At 40.5% G+C, this 20,975-nt stretch overlaps 1 protein-coding gene across 17 annotated transcripts in view; it reads left to right on the plus strand.

The window, feature by feature from the left end:
- The window catches only part of VEPH1 (ventricular zone expressed PH domain containing 1), a 186,993-nt gene that overhangs the window by 48,535 nt on the left and 117,483 nt on the right, over positions 1–20,975 (plus strand). For 15 of the 17 annotated variants that reach the window (XR_012160753.1, XR_012160752.1, XM_073359569.1 and 12 more), the window contains 2 exons: positions 1,111–1,320; positions 12,073–12,293. Coding sequence is in view for 15 of the 17 variants with exons in the window: in XM_073359569.1 (XP_073215670.1) it covers positions 1,111–1,320; positions 12,073–12,293 (431 nt within the window). In the remaining 2 variants the exon portion in view is untranslated. Of the gene's footprint in view, positions 1–1,110; positions 1,321–3,106; positions 3,382–8,959; positions 9,728–12,072; positions 12,294–20,975 lie in introns of those variants that run through there. The other 2 variants (XM_073359582.1, XM_073359581.1) reach the window with 2 other exon arrangements.

Consider the following 20,975-nt stretch of genomic DNA (forward strand, 5'->3'; position numbering starts at 1 on the left):
ATTCAGTGGACTTAGGATCATGCCCTTATTACTCAATCCAGATCCATGTAACTATCTATGCTCGACCATGGCCATCTTTAAACTACTGCATGTTTCTACAGTGCTTTGAAGCTATGTCACATTACATAAGTGCTAAGTATTATTTATTATTACTAACAGCTTATACTGTCAGCACATCTTCATTATGTTGACAGAGTATTGATTTTTCCTTATTATGAGCAGTAACTCTCCAGAGTTCATGCACCAGTGAAACAGTCACATTCAACTTCTCATCACATACATGCATTACAATGGTAGTGTGTGATCACATAAACTGAATGCATCCGATGAAGTGAGCTGTAGCTCACGAAAGCTTATGCTCAAATAAATTTGTTAGTCTCTAAGATGCCACAAGTACTCTCTTTCTTTTTGCAAATACAGACTAACAAGGCTGCTACTCTGAAATATATGACAACAGTCACTCTGACTTGGATATATATTGATAGACACTTAATAGTCATACAGTAACATGCACATACTGGAATATTGATGCTGCTGTAGCTGACCATACTGCATACTGCTTACTGGATCTTTCACAGTTTTAAGGACCAGATCCTCAGCTGCTGTAAATTGCTGTAGCTACACTGAGGAAAATGGAGCTACATCATTTCACACCAGATGAGGATCTTGTCCCTTATTCCTGTCTTTGTTTCAGCCACTAGTTTTAGTCAGTCTCTTGGGGAAAGCAAGAATTTCTACAAATCCTTAATTTACTGCCTCACTGGAAAGATTCGCAAATTGTTTTAATCAATAAAACATAGCATTAGCAAAAGGAGAAAGTTTTGGTTTTCACCAGTTAAGCATTTCCTTAATTATGAAATGTTGCAGTTATGTATGTAGAAGTTAAGGCAATAGCCCACACTTGTTCCATGTGTGGAACTGAACTCCCCTTGACCTGAGTGGGAGCGCTATGTGAAGATTGTCACAGGTGGAAAATCTTTAATATTACAAAAATGGATTGCATAGTTCAAAATCAAAATCTAATTGCTCTTTTATCACTGCCATATGCAGTATTTGTCTTGGCTCCATTACAAATATATTTGTGATTCATTTTCCCTTTTTATTTTATAGGTGCTAAAAGAATGCATTCCTTTTCTAATTGGTCACTTAAGAGACCCTAACCATAATGACATTATCCTAAATATACTGATAGAAATATCAGGCTATGAACCGGTAACATTGACCAGTTTTCTTCCAATGCTGAAAGAGATTGGTGAGAGTTTTCCAAGCCTCATTGGACAAACTGCAAAGATTTATGGAGCTGTTGGGCACGTTGATGAGGTAAATAACTAATTTTTTTAAAAACATGTTTTCCTCCCTTTGTTTGCTGGGCCCTAAGTAAAAAATGAGAGGCCCCATTCAGTACCTTCTGGACTTGCAACCAAGCCTCCCAATTTGTATACACTCACAATATTACTGCCAAGTACATATAAGACACTATGTCACAAGTGTAACATTAGGGTGAATAGGCAAGCCGATAGCAAAAGAGATCAATCAGGGTGTCGTAATTGCTGGCTGCAGTCATGTCCAGCCATCCGAAGGAATATAGATACAGTACTGAGTCCTGAAGAAGGGAGACATGAATTGGTGTGGAAGTGGACAATCTTCCACAAAAGATTACTGGACGGGGGCAGGGAAAGATAAAGGTCTAAAGAAGAATTAGGACTGTGCATCAGATGCAGTATGTCTCCTTTTCTGTTTATGGGTTCTGGAGTTGTTCTCTTCTTAAGTCATATTTTAAAACTTTTATATAACAACACAAAAAGATCATTATTTAGATAGCAAAGCCAAGTGAGACTGCAATATCTAGTGTTTAAATTAAAGGCAGAGCATTTGGGAGGGCGGGGGGAATCTACAGCCTTTGTATGTTGTTAAATTTAAGAAACAAATAAACAGTCCACAATGTTGTTTTAATAAGGCAGTAAAATACGAACTTATTTGGATAACATAATCTAAATATTTGGCTGTGTGTTCACAGTTAATTGGATATTCTATGCACATGTCCTTAAACTGAAACTGTTCCCTGGGAACGATGGACCAGAGTCTCATCTCAGGAACACCAATGTAAATCTGGAATGACTACATGGACATTATGGAGTTACTCTGGATTTACACTGATGTAGCTGGGATCAGAATCTGGACCAATGGGATTATTACATATAAAAAGTCAATTTGTGGGAACACATTCTGGAAACTCCAACTCTGTACACTGTCTTTTAACTCTGTATAGTAGGAAGGTCCACGAAAGTTTGGATGGGAGGGTTGTATTGTATGGTGTGCTTGCAGAGCTAAAGGAATTCTTTTGTGACCATAATGTGATATAGCACAAGGTACAGTGGCTGCCATCAAATGTCATTCATTAGCTGTAGTTGCCAGCTCATTTCCTTTTTAAAGTACAGACAAAAGTGTCAGTATCTCCAATACTGTTGGGAGGTGTGTGTGTGGAGGGGGGGTAAGAGTTGACTTTTTAATGCTGTGGATTTTAATTCAGTACTTGTCACCTCTCTCCTGGCAGCCTGAGTGAGCATGGATGATTTTTTTTTACAGGGCCCCACTCCTTTGAGTAATCTCGCAGCATGCTGCAAAAGGATCTAGGCTCACAATGCTACTGGGAGGTGCATGGCTGAATTATGACTTTGCATATCATGCTAATAACTTGCACCATTAAGACTACCCATTTTAGTGCTTTACTCACTAATATGAAATCTTGATGTCATTCTAAATGGAGACCACAGTTAGCAAATAGTGAATAAATGACAGCATGTGTAACTAATCTGTATACTACAGAGATAACTATAGTACATAAACCTCTTTCATACATACCCTCTTTGAGGATGGAGACTGAACCCCTGTCCTTCCACTCCTAAATGACAGGTATCTTATTAACAATAGTAGTAGATCCTGTGTCTTCTTGGTGGTTCAACCAATAGAGGGTAACATCACTTACACACACAAAGACATTTTGGTCTGTTTTCTGTTTTAAATGCCCTAAATCACTAACTATATCGGGTTTTGTTGAGGAGAGCACTATAGTATGTTCAATCACTTTGTAATATCTCTGTCATAGTCCATCTTTAGATTTATAGTGGAGTGACTGTCAACCCCATATGCTGCACAAGCTCTTCTACTTTGCTGATGTCTGCAAGTACTAAGAAATATAACCCTTGCTGAGATTAACACCGGAAACCTGCAAAGTACTCTCTACTCAGAAGACATGGTGTGTTCTGAGGACACTGAGCCATTAGATAGAAACGTGGCATGTCATAAATTCTAATGAGGTTTTATATTCATTCCTGTGCATATGTGCTTTATATGTCGTTCACAGTTATTAATAGACATTTTCCTTCGATTTCAAATCAATAGCCTGTAAAATTAAAATTGATGTTGTGCTAAATTCAAACAACTTATGCTAAATGATTCAGATTTTTAGATTTGTGACAGAATTTGATTATAGACAGAACCTGCATGGAACATAGTAAATGTAAACATTTTCACAAACATAGGAGTGGTGCCTATGTTACAATAACCTGATTAGTTTATTCCAGTAAGAGATAAATCCTACAGTCTCCTCTCACGTCCTACACAGAGATCACTAAGGCAGAACTCCCACTGAAGTCAACTGGACTTTGTCTGAGTAAGGCTATAGCAACTGACCCTCTCTGTATAGATCAGAAGTAGAATAACTTTGGAATATCAAGAAACAACTTAAATGTTTTGAAATCCTTTATTGAAGTTTATTTTCAAATTGTCCATTAAAATATCAGCATAATGGTATTTTGCTCCTGAGACAACAGCATTCATTTTTCTAAAAATGTAACTCGACATTTAGGTTTCTTTCTTCAGCTAAAAGATCATTGTTTATTTCAGTGATTCATCTTGGGCTTAGGCCCAGTACTGCAGCGCCTCCCATAAGTTTTTCTTGCAAGCGGGTTGCAGGGTCGAAAAAGTAAAACATATAAATTATATTAACAGAAACTCATATTTCTGAATAATTTCTATGGTGCAACTGATTCCCTGGGGTCAAATATATGGAAAGACACTAAAGTAACTCCACTATAGTGTGTTCCGTCCCAGGAATTGAAATATAATGTGGACTATATAGAGCGCATAAATGCAGATGAGTCAGGAAAAGGAACATATGGAAACAGGTTGCACAAACAGAACTTTTGCTATTGTATCACACAGGAGCACCACGTGCAGGTGCACACACGCACACACACGCAGAGCTTCCTAATGTGACTGCTGCTCCCAGCGTGTTCTTCAGTGACTACCTGATCTAAATAAAAGATGCAGTTAGACTATTCAGCCACTAGACCGCAGGAGACAGAATACAAATGTCCTGCATGCAGGTGCTCTCCACATTCTTACGTTAGGAATTTACCATAAGATTTGCCTTCCTGGATCAGACCTTGGGCCCAGATCCACAAAAGTATTTAGGCTCCTAACTTCCAGCCCTTTGGTTCATCTTGTCCTCTACCTTGCAACCAGTAGAGGCTAATAGTGAATATGTCTGAGGAAGGTGAAAAGAGATATAATAAAGTACTGAAACCATGTGCTCGGCCACCCCCCAAACAAACAAACAAATCAAACACAAACACAAACAAACAAACTTCCTGAACCCATGCAGGTACTTAGGTTATGCCTTGAAACATGACATTTGATTATTGTTATCATTATCTTCATTTGCTTAGCTACAGATGATTCCAGGGTCCTAAATAGTGACATTGACCTACAAAGAATCTCTGGAGTAAATACTCTTTCTCCTACCACCCCTCTTCCTTCATCCCAAAATATTTCTTTTGTATCATGAGGCATCATTGTGCCTCTGTGTTCTGCAGATTGTCACACAGCTTACTGACAGACATCAGCACACAGAAGTAATAAATATGTTTGATGAGGAAGGAGCCATAGGCGGAACTAGAAGGGAAGACTGCAAGCTCTGATAAATGATTTGCCATCAAGATGAAGGTGCAGTTCAGCTGGCTTAACCCAACAGAGTCTCTGTTATACTGTACATTGCCTGCCCCTGTGTACTTCAGACAGACTCAAGTTATATCTAGCTATGTTTTGTCCATCACTAGTGTTGCAAAGGATAAATTGATGTGATAAGAACACACCAGGAATGTAGTGAAGTTTATGGGAAAATGCTCCTTCATGCAACTGTTTTGATGGATGGGGAATTGTCATTCCCATAAACTTAGGTTAGGTAGTTGCTTTTATTTAAGGCGAGAGTCTGATGGAGAGGAAGGGGGAAATTGGGCTGTGACCATTTAGATTCTGGTTCAGGGGATGAGTTCAGGGATTGGAGGTGTATTCTGCCTCTACGATCCAGTTGGTTGATAGGGAGATTAAGCATGCGAGGGCTGATAAATCAGTGCAGAATGCAGGGACCCAAAAATCAAGGCTCCATGTAATTGTTTGTACCTTGCTTAAGTGTCAGTATAACCAGCTGTATTTGAAAATCAATTGATGACTTTTTTAGAATGCACGTGGTGGTGATGGGGAGAAGGGCAGCAAGTGGTGTATATACCATCTCTATGAGCATTTCTAGTCTAAGAATGTCACTTTTGTTTAATAATAGACTGAGTGAAATATACTAGCAAAAGTCATTTTTTTTGGTTTGATTTCACTTGTTGCAATAGGGCAAATTCTGTCTTTTGGCTCTTGATTTGCAGTATATAGTGTCACAACAGACAGGCAATAGCTGTCTGCCCACAATGGTGGAAAGAGCACAAGAAGAAATCATGTTTACTATTTCTAATAGAGCTTGGGTAATTTTAAATTAGATCTAATTAAACAAATCTTATGAGAATTAAATCAGACCTCTGTTTCAGCTCAGCAAGCATATCTGCCATTAATGTCAAAAACCCAGGCTAGCAGGGCAGAGTGAGCCAAAATTAGCTTGTTGCTGCCTTTTAGCATGGTTAGGGAACCTAGTAAATTTAACCTTCCCCAGCAATTGATATTGACCAATCCCATGCAGCATTTGTTCATTTCTACAAACAATTCTTAGCAGCTCACATCACACAAAAGCTTTACAATCTCTAACTAATTAAACCTAAAACTAGCAGAGCTGTAATTAGAACTGAGGCATTTGATTCAGGTTCTGTATTTAGTCCATTAGACCATTTTTCTCCCATTTGAGAGCGTCACAGATCCCAGTAGATGTGTATTGCTTTAACCACTTTTCTGAGGCATTCTGCTACAGTCTCTTTGCTGCAGTGGTTCGTAATAACCACCTTATAAGTGACAACATTTAATCAGTACATTGGCACTTCAGTTGATTTATACCAATACCAAGTATAAGGGATTAATGGTCTAGATGGATTTTACATCTCATACAGAGACTGAAATATTAAACAGTAATAAATCAGTTTACAAAGAAACAATTTGCTGAGTATTTTTCCTATATATTTCATCTGTCATTATATGTAGAGGTATAGCTACCAAACTCTCTTCTGTCTCAGCCTGGGGCATATACCTGTGGTGTATTTCCTCTGAACTTATCTTCTGTTAAGTGTTTAGTAACTGAAGTTATTTCCTGTGTCATATGTCTTGTTTTCTAACTAGCTGTAACATGCTGATTTAGTGTAGTGTTTAGTTACAGTCTGGCTATGTAGCCATGAACATTGAGTATTTGAAGGGATGACATACATTTGACTTGTTTGTCCTTTTCCAGTGACATCTGGCAGACCTTTCACTAGATATTGAAAAACATTTATAGAAGGAACAAGCAAAGGTGAACTTTCCAACACTGTCAAGCAACTCCTTTTCCCTTCTTTTTTTGCTTTTTAAAAAATGTCCTAAGTCAGCATTTCTCAAACTGGGCCCCACTGATCAATTCCTCCTCCTCCCCCTCCCAGTGCCTCCTGCACACTGGGGAACAGATGTTCAGCGGCATGCAGGAGACACTGGGAGGGAGTGGGAGGAGTGGGAATGGGGCGCGCTCATGGGAGAGAAGAGGCAGGGAAGAGGAGGGGCAGGGGTGAGGCTTTGGGGGAAAGGAGAGAATGGGGGCAGGGCCTGGGGCTGAGCGGGGACCTTGGGGGTCTGTGAAAAAAATTAGATCAAAATAGGGGTCTTCGGGTTGGTAAAGTTAGAGAGCCGCTGTCCTAGGTAATGGAAATTGTCTATCCTGATACAAATGGCCAACTGGGTTAGGAACAGTACAGACAGGAAGAGGAATGTTCTTTGGACCTGGCTGTGTGTCCTGCTTATTTGCCTTTACTTACTGACTCTTCTCTGAACCACATTATTCGATAGGTTCAGGAGACACTGATGTATTTCATATTGTACTCAGGCCAGATGGTGCATTGTTAAGGCTCCCAAACAATTTGCCAGTATCTGCTGCCTGGTTACACACACTTATAACCTTCTGAAACATCCAGCTTCAGTTTTTTTGGCCTGAAATTGTCCATGCTTACAGTCAGACTCTCATTCCTGCTGTGGCTACTTTTCGCTGGGAAGAAGGGCCAGAGTGTCATATGGGGTTCTACACACCCAGCTTCTGGTTAGGGAAGAATTCCTTGGTGCAGGAAGTAAGGAGGATAGCTACAGGCTGTCCTTCAAGGACTCCCCTACAACCACTGGTGTGTCTGGCTTGCAAGCAGCATGTCCAGGGTGGGGTTGGGGGCAGGAGGGGTGTGTTGGAGATGAGGCTGCAGCACAGAGCACTATGGAGATGCGGCACAGCCTACGGAGGTTACTCTAACTTAGACAGGCCCCTGAGTCTGTCTAAATTATGTCTGGGGCCTGCGGTGGGGAGAGTAGCCTAGACTCAGGAGGCTGCAAGGGTGATTTAAAGCTACCTTCACCCTTCACCTCCTGACATGTAAGTTCTGTACTGTACAGAATCTAATCCTTGGTCTTTGCCCAAACGGTGCATTGCATGTTGTTATTGGAAGTTTGAGCATTCCTGAATTCTGGGAGTGGGGGGTAAAATATACAATTACTATTGTTGTTCCTGAAAGTTTTGGTACTGGGCATCAGTACTGGTTAGTCAGTACTGGTGAGTCACAGCATCTCAGTAGTATCATTCTGCCTGGTATAATTTGTGCATGCAACCTAAAATGTGATGTTTAGCTCTGATATTTAAAAAGGAAAAAAAGTGGGCTGGAATGGTATTTTAGTAACAGTGTAATATGTTGCCCTGTAGGGTGGATTGGGGTCTGTATACACGGCCCCTCTTAGGGGGTTAAGCAGGTTTTGAAAGCTTTGGGGAGATATTTTGTGTTGTTCATCGGGGGACCTTTTTTGGTGTCCCATAATAACACGGTGGTCCTCAACTCATACTCCAGTTTTCTTCCCAAGGTTTTGTTAAAATAGTGCATTAGCTCTCTTCAGAGGTTCTGACATTGAGCAGGCAGAGGCGGTGGCGCTGTTTTGGTGTCTGCAGAGCCCCTGAAGCTGCCCGACTCTCAGCTGGAGGTAGACTTTTTGAAGAACAAATTCATTTCTTTGAATCCTTCAAAAATTCCACTCATCTATAACCTTTGGATGTTATTTATGACAGTGCAGGAAATCAACTAAAGATAAAATAAGCAGACACACAGCTGGCAACATAAAAGCTGAACAGATGTCAAGTATTTAGAAAATGAATAATTAGTGCACCCAATAAAAATAAAGAAGTAATAACCTCGTGCAAGCATAGCTGTTTAGCCATAAACATTGCAGCAACTGACCAAAGGAAATAGCCTAATTTATTCTGATGGTGGTTTGCAACAGAGATGTATAAGCAATAAAACAACTACTACCCATGCACATATACTGATGACCCCTTCTTATCTTGCAGCTCACCTTGGTGATGCAAATATTGTGTGTCCTGATAGTCATTCTAAATATGTCTCTTTTGTGATTTTTCACCTTTTTTATATAAAATAGCTTGAGTTAGAGCTTTGTTACAGATATGCCATTTGCATAGGTCAGTTAAACTTAGAGGAGAATCAACCACAGAAATACCTTATGAAGAAAATAGGTGAGAACTGGAATAACAAAGGTATTGTTGGCATTTTTCTATTTGTTTACAGTTTATTGGGAGTTTAAGGCAGCTTGCTTAAGGTATTTTTACTATTAATTGTCCTGATCCAAATCCTGAAGTCTTTATTTATTTATTCCTAGTTCCTTCCTCTGGGAGGTTTATTTGAATGAGTGGGCAAGGATTTCAGGATTTGGCCCTTTTTGGGTATAGACTGTAAAGGTAGATAGATAGTACTGTAATGCCTTCTAGCTTCTTGAAGCAACTTCTTGTGCTGTACTAAAATGTATTCAGTACCCAGATAGTTTAGGTAGAACCCCTAAAGAAACGAGATCTTGCTAGAAAAGCCTAATACATCCCCTTAGATTAAAGTCTGTCTTCCTTTCACACACACAGATTCCACTGACTTTAGTGGGAGGCTCATGTATGAATCTGAAGGCAGAACTTGACCCTTAATTGGCAATTTTTCAAAAGTAAAGTATCTCCAGTTTGGGCAGGATAGTCAATCGGACATTTTTAGGAATCCTACAAATGCTGAGTGTTTTGAGCCAATACAGTTTTCAGCTCACCGATGTATCTGGAGTTACTCAGGGTTTCTTTTCTAGTCTCCTGATCCTGCTTGATTCCACACAGCAAATATTTTTAAAATGTTGCCTATCTTGATTTCTTTATTTAAAATCTTCCCCCACAACAGGTAATGTAATACCATAAAATGCAAGAGATGCTTTTGGTAAAGCATATAAATATACAAAATAATCAAGCTTAAAAAGCAATGGTTATTTACATCTAAATACATTTTATGAGGAGTTTTTAATCTAAATTGTGGCAGAGATAATGGCTGCTTTCATGCTGAGTTTTTTCACTGTAGTTTTGCTTTGTATAATAATTATGTATTATATTACTAGCTACAGTTTATTGTTCTACCCCTTTCTGAGCAAACAGCAGCATTTTAGTATTGCTGGAATCATTCCAGCTGGATCAAAATATCATTAAAATGGTGGAAACTTCCATTCCAGTTATGTCTGCTACAAATATTGTTTAGGAAACCAAAAATGTGTGTTAGATGTTAATTGAGCCTTTGTTTATCTCCTGAAGGGAGGAATGTCTTCTAAATAAATTAGTGAATATATACCAAAAAGTTAAGATCTCTCAGACCCATAAAGAAAAGAGAAAAAGGCACTGAGTCAAACCATAGCTTTTCAACAGATAGATTCGCTATAGTTAGCTTTTAATAGATGTTTGAAGAGAAGAAACAACTCATCCTATGTGTAGTCACTGTGCAGTATATGAGTTACTGCTCCGTTTGAAATGAGTCCACTAGTTTTTCTTTTATAAATATTTTTCATGCAGTATTTTCATGTCCCAGCTGTATTGGAAATTATTATTTTCTTTCCTTCTTAAATAGCCCAAGAAGAACAGACATGAGAATGTCATTACACTGAAGTACACGCGGAGTATTGTTCTGCTAATTTTTGGGAAACAAAAAAAGAAGTTTTGGATTCTGCTACAATGTTTTTATTTTTATTTACTATAGATCCTGAAAGCAAAATTTCGTCCTGGTTTTATAACAACTTGTAAAGTATGTACTGAATAGACTGTGATTTCAATGGAACTACACCCATTTACACCAACTGAGTGTCTGGTCTTGAGTCTGTTTCATTGGACCTGGCTAGTACTGGTGCAATTTGTGGCTCCTGTGCACTTTTCTCAATACTTGTCCCTCTAATGTTTTGATGAATGTGGAGTTTGAATGTATTACAGTTAATGGAGCAATCCTAACAAAACAGAGAAACCTTGGTACATCTCATGGAGATATACTTTAGAATCTGATATAAATAGACATACACACACACTTTCAGAACTAATACATATATATATATAGGAGATCCTAACACATATCTCTATAAGAACAACATTTATATAGGTAGTTTTTATTACACTTGGAGATATTACCAATTGCAAGGAGGAGATCCCAGAATATCTTTGAGAAAAAAACTATAATATCGGCATTTCCTGAGGAATTATATTAGGATCTGCGACAGTGTCTACTGAATGCCCAAACTCTCACTGGCTTAGTGGAAGCAAGAGCAGGCTCAAGATGATAGCAGTGATTGGTAGAACCCTCATACAGGGTGAGGCTGGTTAGTTTAGACACTGCTAAAGTGTACAAATGCAATAGCCCTGATCAGCTCTGAGCCCAGTAAAACTAGATGGGAGACACTTTAATAATCCTTTAAAAAAACCCAGACATTCACATGGAAAAACTTTAAGGAAATGCATAACTAAAGTGATAATGTTCTGTATGCTGTTAAGCTGCTGGTTGCACTGTACAATCGTTTTAAATGTTGTTCTACAGTTATGCAAATGAACTACCAGCTGTTTAACAGTATATAGGGCTTTTTCACCTAAATTGTGCATTTCCTTAAAGTTATTTACGGGAAGATTTTCTAAGTGAATGTCTATTTTGGCCCTGATTCTCTAAAGCCCTTTACAGCACTCTGGTAATGCAAAGGGGCCTTAAAGTAGGTATAAATCTTCATGCTGCCAGAGAGGCTTTAGTGTAAATGAGAACCAGGCCCATCATGAGAAATAATTCCTGCCCTGAAGATGTTACAGCATAACGAACAACAGGGGGGAGAGGAAATACAGGACAGAAAGGTAAACAGATCTTCCCAAGTTCACACAGCAGACCAGTGGCAGAGTCAATGATAGAGCCCATGTCTCCTGATTCTTATTCCTGTGCCCTACCCACTGGGCCAGGCTGCCACTCTGAAAACAATGTCTTCAGGAGTTTGTCCTTCAAGTCTCTCTCTACAGCTGTAAATTGTAAGTCAGGTGTATTGGTGTCAGGCCAGCATAGATAATATAGAATAAAAGGAACTGTATGTAAAAATAATGTCATCAGTTGATGCAATTGTCCTTTTCTCAGTAATCCAGGAAACAACCACTGCACGTTTCCTTTGTGCTTTTCTCAGTAACATACACACAATCGGCTTTAGTTTTAAACAAATATTAAAGGCATTCCTTTTAAAATGGATTTATCTTCTTTTAATGGATAGGAGAGAGCCAGGATGTGTCTGATCTATTTGGTAAATCAGCTGGCCAACATGGAACACTCGTTTCACCATATTCTTCTGCTGGAGATTAAGGACATCACCGACACCTTCTCAAATATTCTGGGCAACCAGAGCAGAGATATCTACCGTATGAGTAACAGTTTCACTGCCATAGCCAAGCTTCTGATCAGACAACTGGAAAACTACACCACATTAGGAAGCAGGTAAAACTAGTTTCTGTATTAATCTTATATCTGGATAAGTGGAGACATGTGTCACGGTGTGATGAGTGACAGGAGTATACAATTATGCTAAATGTACTCAATTAGTAATGAGCTAATATACAAGTACCTGCAGGGAACTTCAGTAAAGTCAGGATATCAGAGGTCCTCTACCATCACTGTAGGCTGCCACCTCTAAACTTACTTTCAATCAATTTTATATCAAAATCGGATGCCATTCTAGAAGGCCTGCTCTAGTTCAAACAGGACTTAATGCAGAAAGCACTTGGCAAAATTCTATAGCCTATGTTGTGCAGGAGGTCCGACTAGATGATCAGAATGGTCCCTTCTGGCCTTAAAACCTATGAATCTAGGAAGGAGGGATGGTACTAGTATCTATTCTATTTTGCACCCTCCAAAATACACCAATATGATGAGAGGAGGATTGCCACCAGTCAGAAGGGCTGAAAAGCAGTTAAATGGTTAAAGGACTAAATAACAAATTGCAGAGTAGGAGACATCAAGGCCTTTTAAAAGGTGGAATAATTTTGCTAGGGAAGTGCTGGAAGCCCAGTCATCTGAGTCATATATATTGGGTTGAGCAAAACACTGAAGAATATGAACAATCTGGAGTTGGCAAGGGACTGGAGTAGATTTGGTAGGGCTTTCCCTACTCTACTTTGTGATTCCCTAATCAAACATGAAGAACCAGACAACCATTCAGCAGTAGTGAGGAAGATCAGAAAGTACAGCGGTAGTCTCAGAGAGAGCTGGAAAACATCAGAGGGGAGAGTCAAGGAGGCATCTGGAAGGGTTAAGGGAATCCTGAAGACAAGTGCCAAGATTTTCAAAACAGGAGTCCAAAGACAGACTTCTAACTCCATATATAGGCAGCAGAATAAGTGATCTGATCTTCAAAAGTCCTGAGCACGCGCCAACTCCCAGTGAAGTCTGTGGTTCTACTATAGGCTTAGGACTTTTTAAAATCAGGTCACTTATTCAGGTGCCATGTGGATTTAGGAGTCTAACTTTAGAAGTCCATTTTTGAAAATCCTGGCCAAGGGCATTATCTCTAATGGCAGAGGAATTGCTACAAAGAATTTCACAACATAGGAAGTGTACCACTTTGGAAGGAGTTATAGCTGGCAGTGATAAGGGAAATGTGGTGGCATTTAAGGGAGGAGGTAAAGAAAATTATTTTTAGGACCATTGCAGAAATATCAAATAATGATTCTGCTCATACACTTACACATTGCTCAGTGTATGGGGCACTCCTGTTTTCTAAGACTTTTGTCCCTTCTCCTATCAGAAGTAACTTAATACACAGATTTTCAAGTATTTATTTTAACTTTTAGTATCTCACGAGGAGGCTTCACCATACCTTCCTCCAGATAACATGTGTATTAGCTCAGTTGACAGGAGGCATTGCTCAGATTTTCTAATGTGGAGTGAAAATAATCCCTGTGACTTTCATTTGAGAGCTTGAAAAGCCTTTGCTTGAAATAAAATAAACAATATGGACCTAACTTCAGTGGAATTACCCCAGACTTGAATTTGTCACTGTGCTTCTAAGTATGTGACTAGCTTCTCATGTGGGGACATCAACAGAAGAGAAAGGCATAAGGTTTGTATCAACATACATGAACTGGCCACTGGATTATTTCATTTCAAGAGCCTTGCAGGTGTACAGAATGTTTGACAAACACGTAATATAATAAACAATATCCCTACTCATAGAAGCTTACAATCTAACTCAGCCAAATACAATGTGCAGCTTACAAGATCAAATGCAGAAATAGGGATGGACAGCACCAAAGCAGAGATCAGTGTTGAAAGGTGAAAGTGTGTTTTAGGTGTGATTTGTGGGAGATTTGTAGCTAATCATATTACTTAGTGCACTGCTGGAAAGTGTTTGGATACCAAGGTGCTGGGCTCAGTATAATAATCTGAATAGAATAGCAAGAGGTTGCTTGGCACCTGAGAAGAGAGGGGTTGTCATAAATATAAAGGGAAGGGTAAACCCCTTTGAAATCCCTCCTGGCCAGGGGAAAGCTCCTCTCACCTGTAAAGGGTTAAGAAGCTAAAGGTAACCTCGCTGGCACCTGACCAAAATGACCAATGAGGAGACAAGATACTTTCAAAAGCTGGGAGGAGGGAGAGAAACAAAGGGTCTGTGTCTGTCTGTAGTCGTCTTGGCCAGGGACAGGACAGGAATGGAGTCTTAGAACTTTTAGTAAGTAATCTAGCTAGGTATGTGTTAGATTATGATTTCTTTAAATGGCTGAGAAAAGAATTGTGCTGAATAGAATAACTATTTCTGTCTGTGTATCTTTTTTGTAACTTAAGGTTTTGCCTAGAGGGGTTCTCTATGTTTTTGAATCTAATTACCCTATAAGATATCTACCATCCTGATTTTACAGGGGGGATTTCTTTATTTCTATTTACTTCTATTTTTTATTAAAAGTCTTCTTGTAAAACACTGAATGCTTTTTCATTGTTCTCAGATCCAAGGGTTTGGGTCTGTGGTCACCTATGCAAATTGGTGAGGCTTTTTATCCAACATTTCCCAGGAAAGGGGGGGGTGCAAGTGTTGGGAGGATTGTTCATTGTTCTTAAGATCCAAGGGTCTGGGTCTGTAGTCACCTAGGCAAATTGGTGAGGCTTTTTACCAAACCTTGTCCAGGAAGTGGGGTGCAAGGTTTTGGGAAGTATTTTGGGGGGAAGGATGCGTCCAAACAGCTCTTCCCCAGTAACCAGTATTAGTTTGGTGGTGGTAGCGGGCGGTCCAAGGATAACGGGTGTAATATTTTGTACCTTGGGGAAGTTTTGACCTAAGCGGGTAAAGATAAGCTTAGGAGGTTTTTCATGCAGGTCCCCACATCTGTACCCTAGAGTTCAGAGTGGGGGAGGAACCGTGACAGGGGTTATTCCAGATTTCAGGAGCTATGTGGAAGTGGTATGGTATTAGGGTGACCAGACAGCAAGTGTGAAAAATCGGGATGGTGGTGGGAGGTAATTGGAGCCTATATAAGAAAACGCCCCAAATATCAGGACTGTCCCGATAAAATTGGGACATCTGGTCACCCAATATTGTATCCAAGTCTGGGAGAAGAGACTAAGGGAGAAGGTTGAGAAGGACCTAGAAAATGTAGTTACACTCATTGGGTGCTGTAACTGGATAATGCAAAAGTTTAAAAAACTCTTCTTCCTGAGAAACTAAGTTAACATTACCTGTAGCTGGATTTTTGGCGTGTAACTGCCTTGGACGTGTCTACTGAAGTTTGCACTCTGAATATAGTGCCCCAGGTCATAGTATCTCATACTAAAATGATCATCTCAGGAAACATCTCAGGGTATGATAGAGGTCTATAAAATCATGACTGGTGTGGAGAAAGTGAATAAGGAAGTGTTATTTACTCCTTCACATAACACAAGACCCAGGACTCACCCAGTGAAATTAACAGGCCGCAGGTTTAAAACAAAGAAATGAAGTAGTTCTTCCCACAACATACAGTCAACCTGTGGAACTCATTGCCAGGGGACACTGTGAAGGCCAAAACTATAACAGGGTTCAAAAAAGAATTAGATAAGTTCATGAAGGATAGGTCCATCAATAGCTAATAGCCAAGATGGTCAGGGATGCAACCCCATGCTCTGGTTGTCCCTAACCACTGACTGCCAGAAGCTGGGAGTGGACAACAGGAGATGTATCACTCAATAACTGCCCTGTTCTGTTCATTCCTTCTCAAGCACCTGGTATTTGCCATTGTCAGAAGGCAGGATATAGGGCTAGATGGATCATTGGTCTGACCCAGTGTGACCATTCTTATGTTCTTTTACTTTCGCTAGGAGTATATTTTACATAATTTGATGCATCCAGCAATTTTTTTAAATGGCCCAGTGATTAGCTCTGCACAGTTGTTGGATTGTTTTACAAGATTTGATATGTCCAGCTTTTAAAACAAAAAACAATAAACCAGCTAAACACCTTCTGTTCAGTTGTTGCTCACAGACTGAGAGCAGTGCTCCCCATTTCGTATACTTTGAAGAAAGGGACACTAGGAAGGATTTAATGCACAAAACATGACCTACCGTACTGTCCCTCACCTTTCCATCATAGAGAAATCAAAAACAGCTACTGCTATTTCTGTGCGTCACACAAAAAGGTGCTTTGTTTTCTCTAGGCAAAGCAGTTACCAGAAGTAACTCCATTCCCAGAGCTTGGCTGAAATCAGTCATGGAGGCTGATGCGTGCTGAGGCTGGTTGGATGAAAGGGCTGAACTGTGACTCTTTGGCCTTAGCTTGCAGGTGCATCACCATGAGTGCTGAGGGAGCACAGGCCAGGATCCAGGCTTTGCAAGCAGGCAACCTGTGCTCTTCCAGTGCCATCTTAGCGTCACTGGGGAGGGGGTGGGGGGACTCCATGACCCTTCCCTCATTCCTCCTCACCCTTTCTTAGGTAGACTAGCTAACAAGATCACCTGATTAATAAATACATCTCTACTGATGTTAGCCCTTGCCTCACAGCCCTTGATTCAGAGAGCACGTGATGGGATCAACCCCTGAACCATATGAAGAGCTGATGTAAAGAACACCACAAAGGAAGACATTTGCAGTGGACACCAACAAGTTTGATCTGTCCTACAAAACCTAGAAACTATGCTACATGTTCATGAATGCCTTCTATTGGCACCTTAGCTAGTAACTCTTCACATCTGTACAGACATAGAGTTCTCTCATAACATCTCCCATCTTATCATGGCATCTGAGGGACAAAATGAGGCCCTCGCAGGGCTAGTCACAATCTAGCCCTTTTGGTCTAAGATGATAAACAAAAGCACTCATGTAGCTCAAAAGTGTGTCTCTTTCACCAACAGAAGTTGGTTCAGTAAAAGATATTAGTTCCCTATGACCTTTTGGGGTGCAATCCACACCAGAGAAGGTCTGTGTCACCCCTGCCCTGAACCTTGGGTGCCTTACAATGTCTTGCTGCTGTAGCTCCCACCTGGGCTGCTCACAAACAGCCTTCCACCATGCACATCACACTCTGAGTGTCTCTGTACAGCTGCAGCCTGCCAACATGCTCCAATCACACTCTGGCTTCTACCAGCCTGGGTTACCACAAACCCAACACACTCCCAGACCTGGATTTTCCCTCCAGAAATGTGTATTCTGTATTACACTGTCCAACCCTCTCCTGGACAGTTCAGATAACAAAGGTCCATTGTCCCTGTAAGAGAATAATATACAACAACTTGCCTTCTTAAATGGAGTTACTCACACAATTCACGACACTGGATTAATTTTGATTAAGAACAAAAAAAGGTGTATTTAACTACAAAAAATAGGTTTTAAGTGAGTACAAGTATTAAGGCTTTAAAATCAGAAATGGTTACAAGAAAAATAATGATAAAATGCTTTCTACTGCTAAAACTTTACAAACTATGCTTGGTTTAAGGTAAAATTCTTACCATATGCTTCCATCAGCATTGCTGACCAATCTTCCGGTCAGGTTCCCTCCCAAAGTTAAAGAACTGGATTTTTTTGTCTTCTTGTGTTTAAATGTAGCTACAATAACACTGCAAAAAGCACTAGGGGGCAGACCTGACTCCGGGGAGGTCTCAATCCTCCAGAACACTGGGGGAGCTGCCTCAGCAGGTTCTGAAGTCTGTGGTCTGGGTCCTGTCAACCTCATGTGCAATCCTCAAAACCTGCTCACCACCCCTCCTGATCTTAAAGGATCTCACTCCTGACATCTAGGGGTGAAATCCTGCCTCCACTGAAATCAATGGGGCATTTTGCCAGTGACTTCAATGGAGCCAGGATTTCATCTCTAGATCCTAAGTCTGTTCTTTGGGTCCCCCAAACCTAGAACACAGTAACGAATAACCATCAGTGGTCTATTTCTTCATGACCTGCTGGCTGGAATCCTCCAGGGACAGGGCAGGGTGAATGTGGCACAGACCCTTTAAAGCCAGCCAGTCTCTGAAGCCAGTTGGCCTTATTTTCACTATGCTCTGGTTCTGGGAGCTCAGAGTGAAGCTTTTGCAGCCAGCTGACTTTGGAGAACCTGGAGTAGGGCCTGTGAAGCCTGCTGGTTAGCTCTGTAGAAGTTGCTTGTAGCTTCTTATTGATCCACTGGGGTTGGGGAACCCGGAACACTGTGAAGAGGGACAGTGCAAGTCCAGGAGACAGGGCCAGATTAAGGTAAGCCGGGGCCAGAGGCACAGACATGGCACGGGGCTCTGTGTTTTAGCCCTGCCCTCTTTTGAAGATGTGGTGGCACGGGAGCTCTCTTCTCTCCAAACAGACTGAGATAGTGATGTGGGCCCCCTCACCCCTGCTCCCCACACACACACCAGGAGTGGCAGCAGAAGTTCATTCTTTTCCCTGAGGAGATGGTGGTGGCAACAAGGGGTTCTTCTAGCATTTACCCCAGCAGTTTAGCTATATCTGCTTGGGTTTTGGGACCCCTTGCCTTCCTACCTCATAGGCCCTCTGCTTGCGTGGTGTTGTCAGGGTACCCCAGAGTAGTGGGTCTTAGAGTAAATGTCCCATTGAGATGCCTGGGGCAGTTCACACCTCTTAGAGCTATTGTTTCAGACTGAGACAGACATCACTGTATTGGTGACACCTGAGTTACATTTTCAAGCTGTCCTTAGTGACCATGAAGACTACATTAAAAAAATAAATAAAAAAGAAAGCTGAGAGTCTGATGTACTCACATGACTCCAGGAGCTGGGGCTGCCTTAATCTGTCCCTGCCAAGGGATGTAACCAAGCTTCATTTAACCAAAAGTTCTCTTTAAAAGTAAGGTGGTATGTTTTATCAACTGAGTTTAGTCCAAAAGATAAACAGAAAAGCCTACAGGAACAGTTACTGAAATTGCCCCTTTCCCCACAAGTTAGTAGCTGCCAAATGGACAAAATAAATAGGGAGAAAGTATTTTCAAATGTCTAAATAAGTTTTTCTAACCCTCCATCACCAGCACCACGAACCTCTTTCTAATGCACCTCGTAACAAAGTACTTTGACTGTTCCAGTATTTGTCCCACTGAGGATAGTTCAAATGATATTTAGTGTAGTTTACAGCGAAGGTACACTAGTTGCTATTTTTACTGAGAGCTGTATAAATACCATTATGTGGAATGTGACAGGTCAAGAGGACAGAAAGGGAAACTACTTCTATGATAAAATTCAACACAGATGTCATCAAGCTCATAAATGTGAGGAATGGCCTCGGAGGCATGATAATGAGTGGAAGCCAAAATGCTGGGGTCATTCAAGAAACAATTAATTGGCATTCTGGAGAGAGTTAAATAGTAAAAAAGAGAGGAGCCCCATGGAACTGAATCATTTTTAAGGAAAGCTGTGAGAAATTTATGCAACTCACCTGGTGATAAAGTGCTTGGTCAAAAAATAGATCTGAGGCCCAGATCTGTAAAGGTATTTAGGGGTTGCTGCTGTGCTCAGTATTGCAATGCCTAACTGATTGAGGATCCTAAAGCTCATTTTCAAAAGCGATTTAGGCATTTAGGAGCCTAAATCTCATGGACATTGATGGGATAGAGGCTCCTAAGTGCCTAAATCGCTTTTGAAAATGGGTTTTAGGATCCTCAGGCATTGCAGTGCTGAGTTCAGCAACACCTAAACACCTTTAAAAGTCTTGGCGCTCGCTCTTGCAAAGAGTTTATTAAAGTCACTGGAGAATATAACTGGGAATAGAAAATAAGTCCATGTGAAATAACATGCATGTGTTGGAAAGTAGTCCAAGAGTAACTAAAGGGGAATAATAACGTCAGTTGTCATTTGTATTGTGGGAATTATAATGAAGCAGTAGAAGGAGGGGAGGCTTCACAAACCATCTGATAGAAGAGTTTAATAATTATTGATCTAGATCATGTTTGTTCACTTGATAAATTAGTAATACCAGGAAGGCTCAAAAGGTATTCCACCCACTGAAATGTTATGATATCCCTACGCTACTCCATGTCTGGTGCAATTGGTTGAAAAGCAGAAGACATTTTTCATTAAAATGTCAATGAAATATTTTTCAATCTTTTCCCACAAAATTCTAAACTGAAAGAACGCACTCTGCTGAGTGGAAGAAACCCCTGGGGAGAGTGAGAGACATATATTGCTTTTCTAATATTTGGTTGTGTATGTGTGTTTGACTCTCACCAGAGCATATAGAAAATTGAAAAAACAAAGTTTTAACATTTCAAAAGTGACCACGTGGACTCAGGGCCAAATATTATGTTACACCAATGCAAACCCAGGGCAAATCACGAAGTTGCCATAGGGCTTCAGTGGAGTTGTTCAGGATTTAATTCTTTTCGATATAGGGCAGAATTTGGCCTTCAGTCCACAATGTAGAGAATAAATAATGATAAAGGAATAGGATAATAATAAATAAAGGAATAAAAGGATAATAAACCATCAGGCTGCACTGTGTAAAGGCTCAGCAAGGGCCTCATGTTAGAATAAAAGAGCTTCTATTTCTGAAAGTATGTAAACATCTAGCTCCTTGACTGAATGCACACTGAATCACAATTAGCTGTCCCAGGGCTTGGTGCACTTTCCATTGAAGTCCCCTTGACTTCACTGGGCTGTGGATCAGGCCGTAAATGTTGCCATATGCACCTGCAGTTCTTTGTGCTATGCCTTACACAATTATAGGTGCCA

The sequence above is a fragment of the Lepidochelys kempii genome, chromosome 9 (assembly GCF_965140265.1).
Source record: "Lepidochelys kempii isolate rLepKem1 chromosome 9, rLepKem1.hap2, whole genome shotgun sequence".
Taxonomy (NCBI): Eukaryota; Metazoa; Chordata; order Testudines; family Cheloniidae; genus Lepidochelys; species Lepidochelys kempii.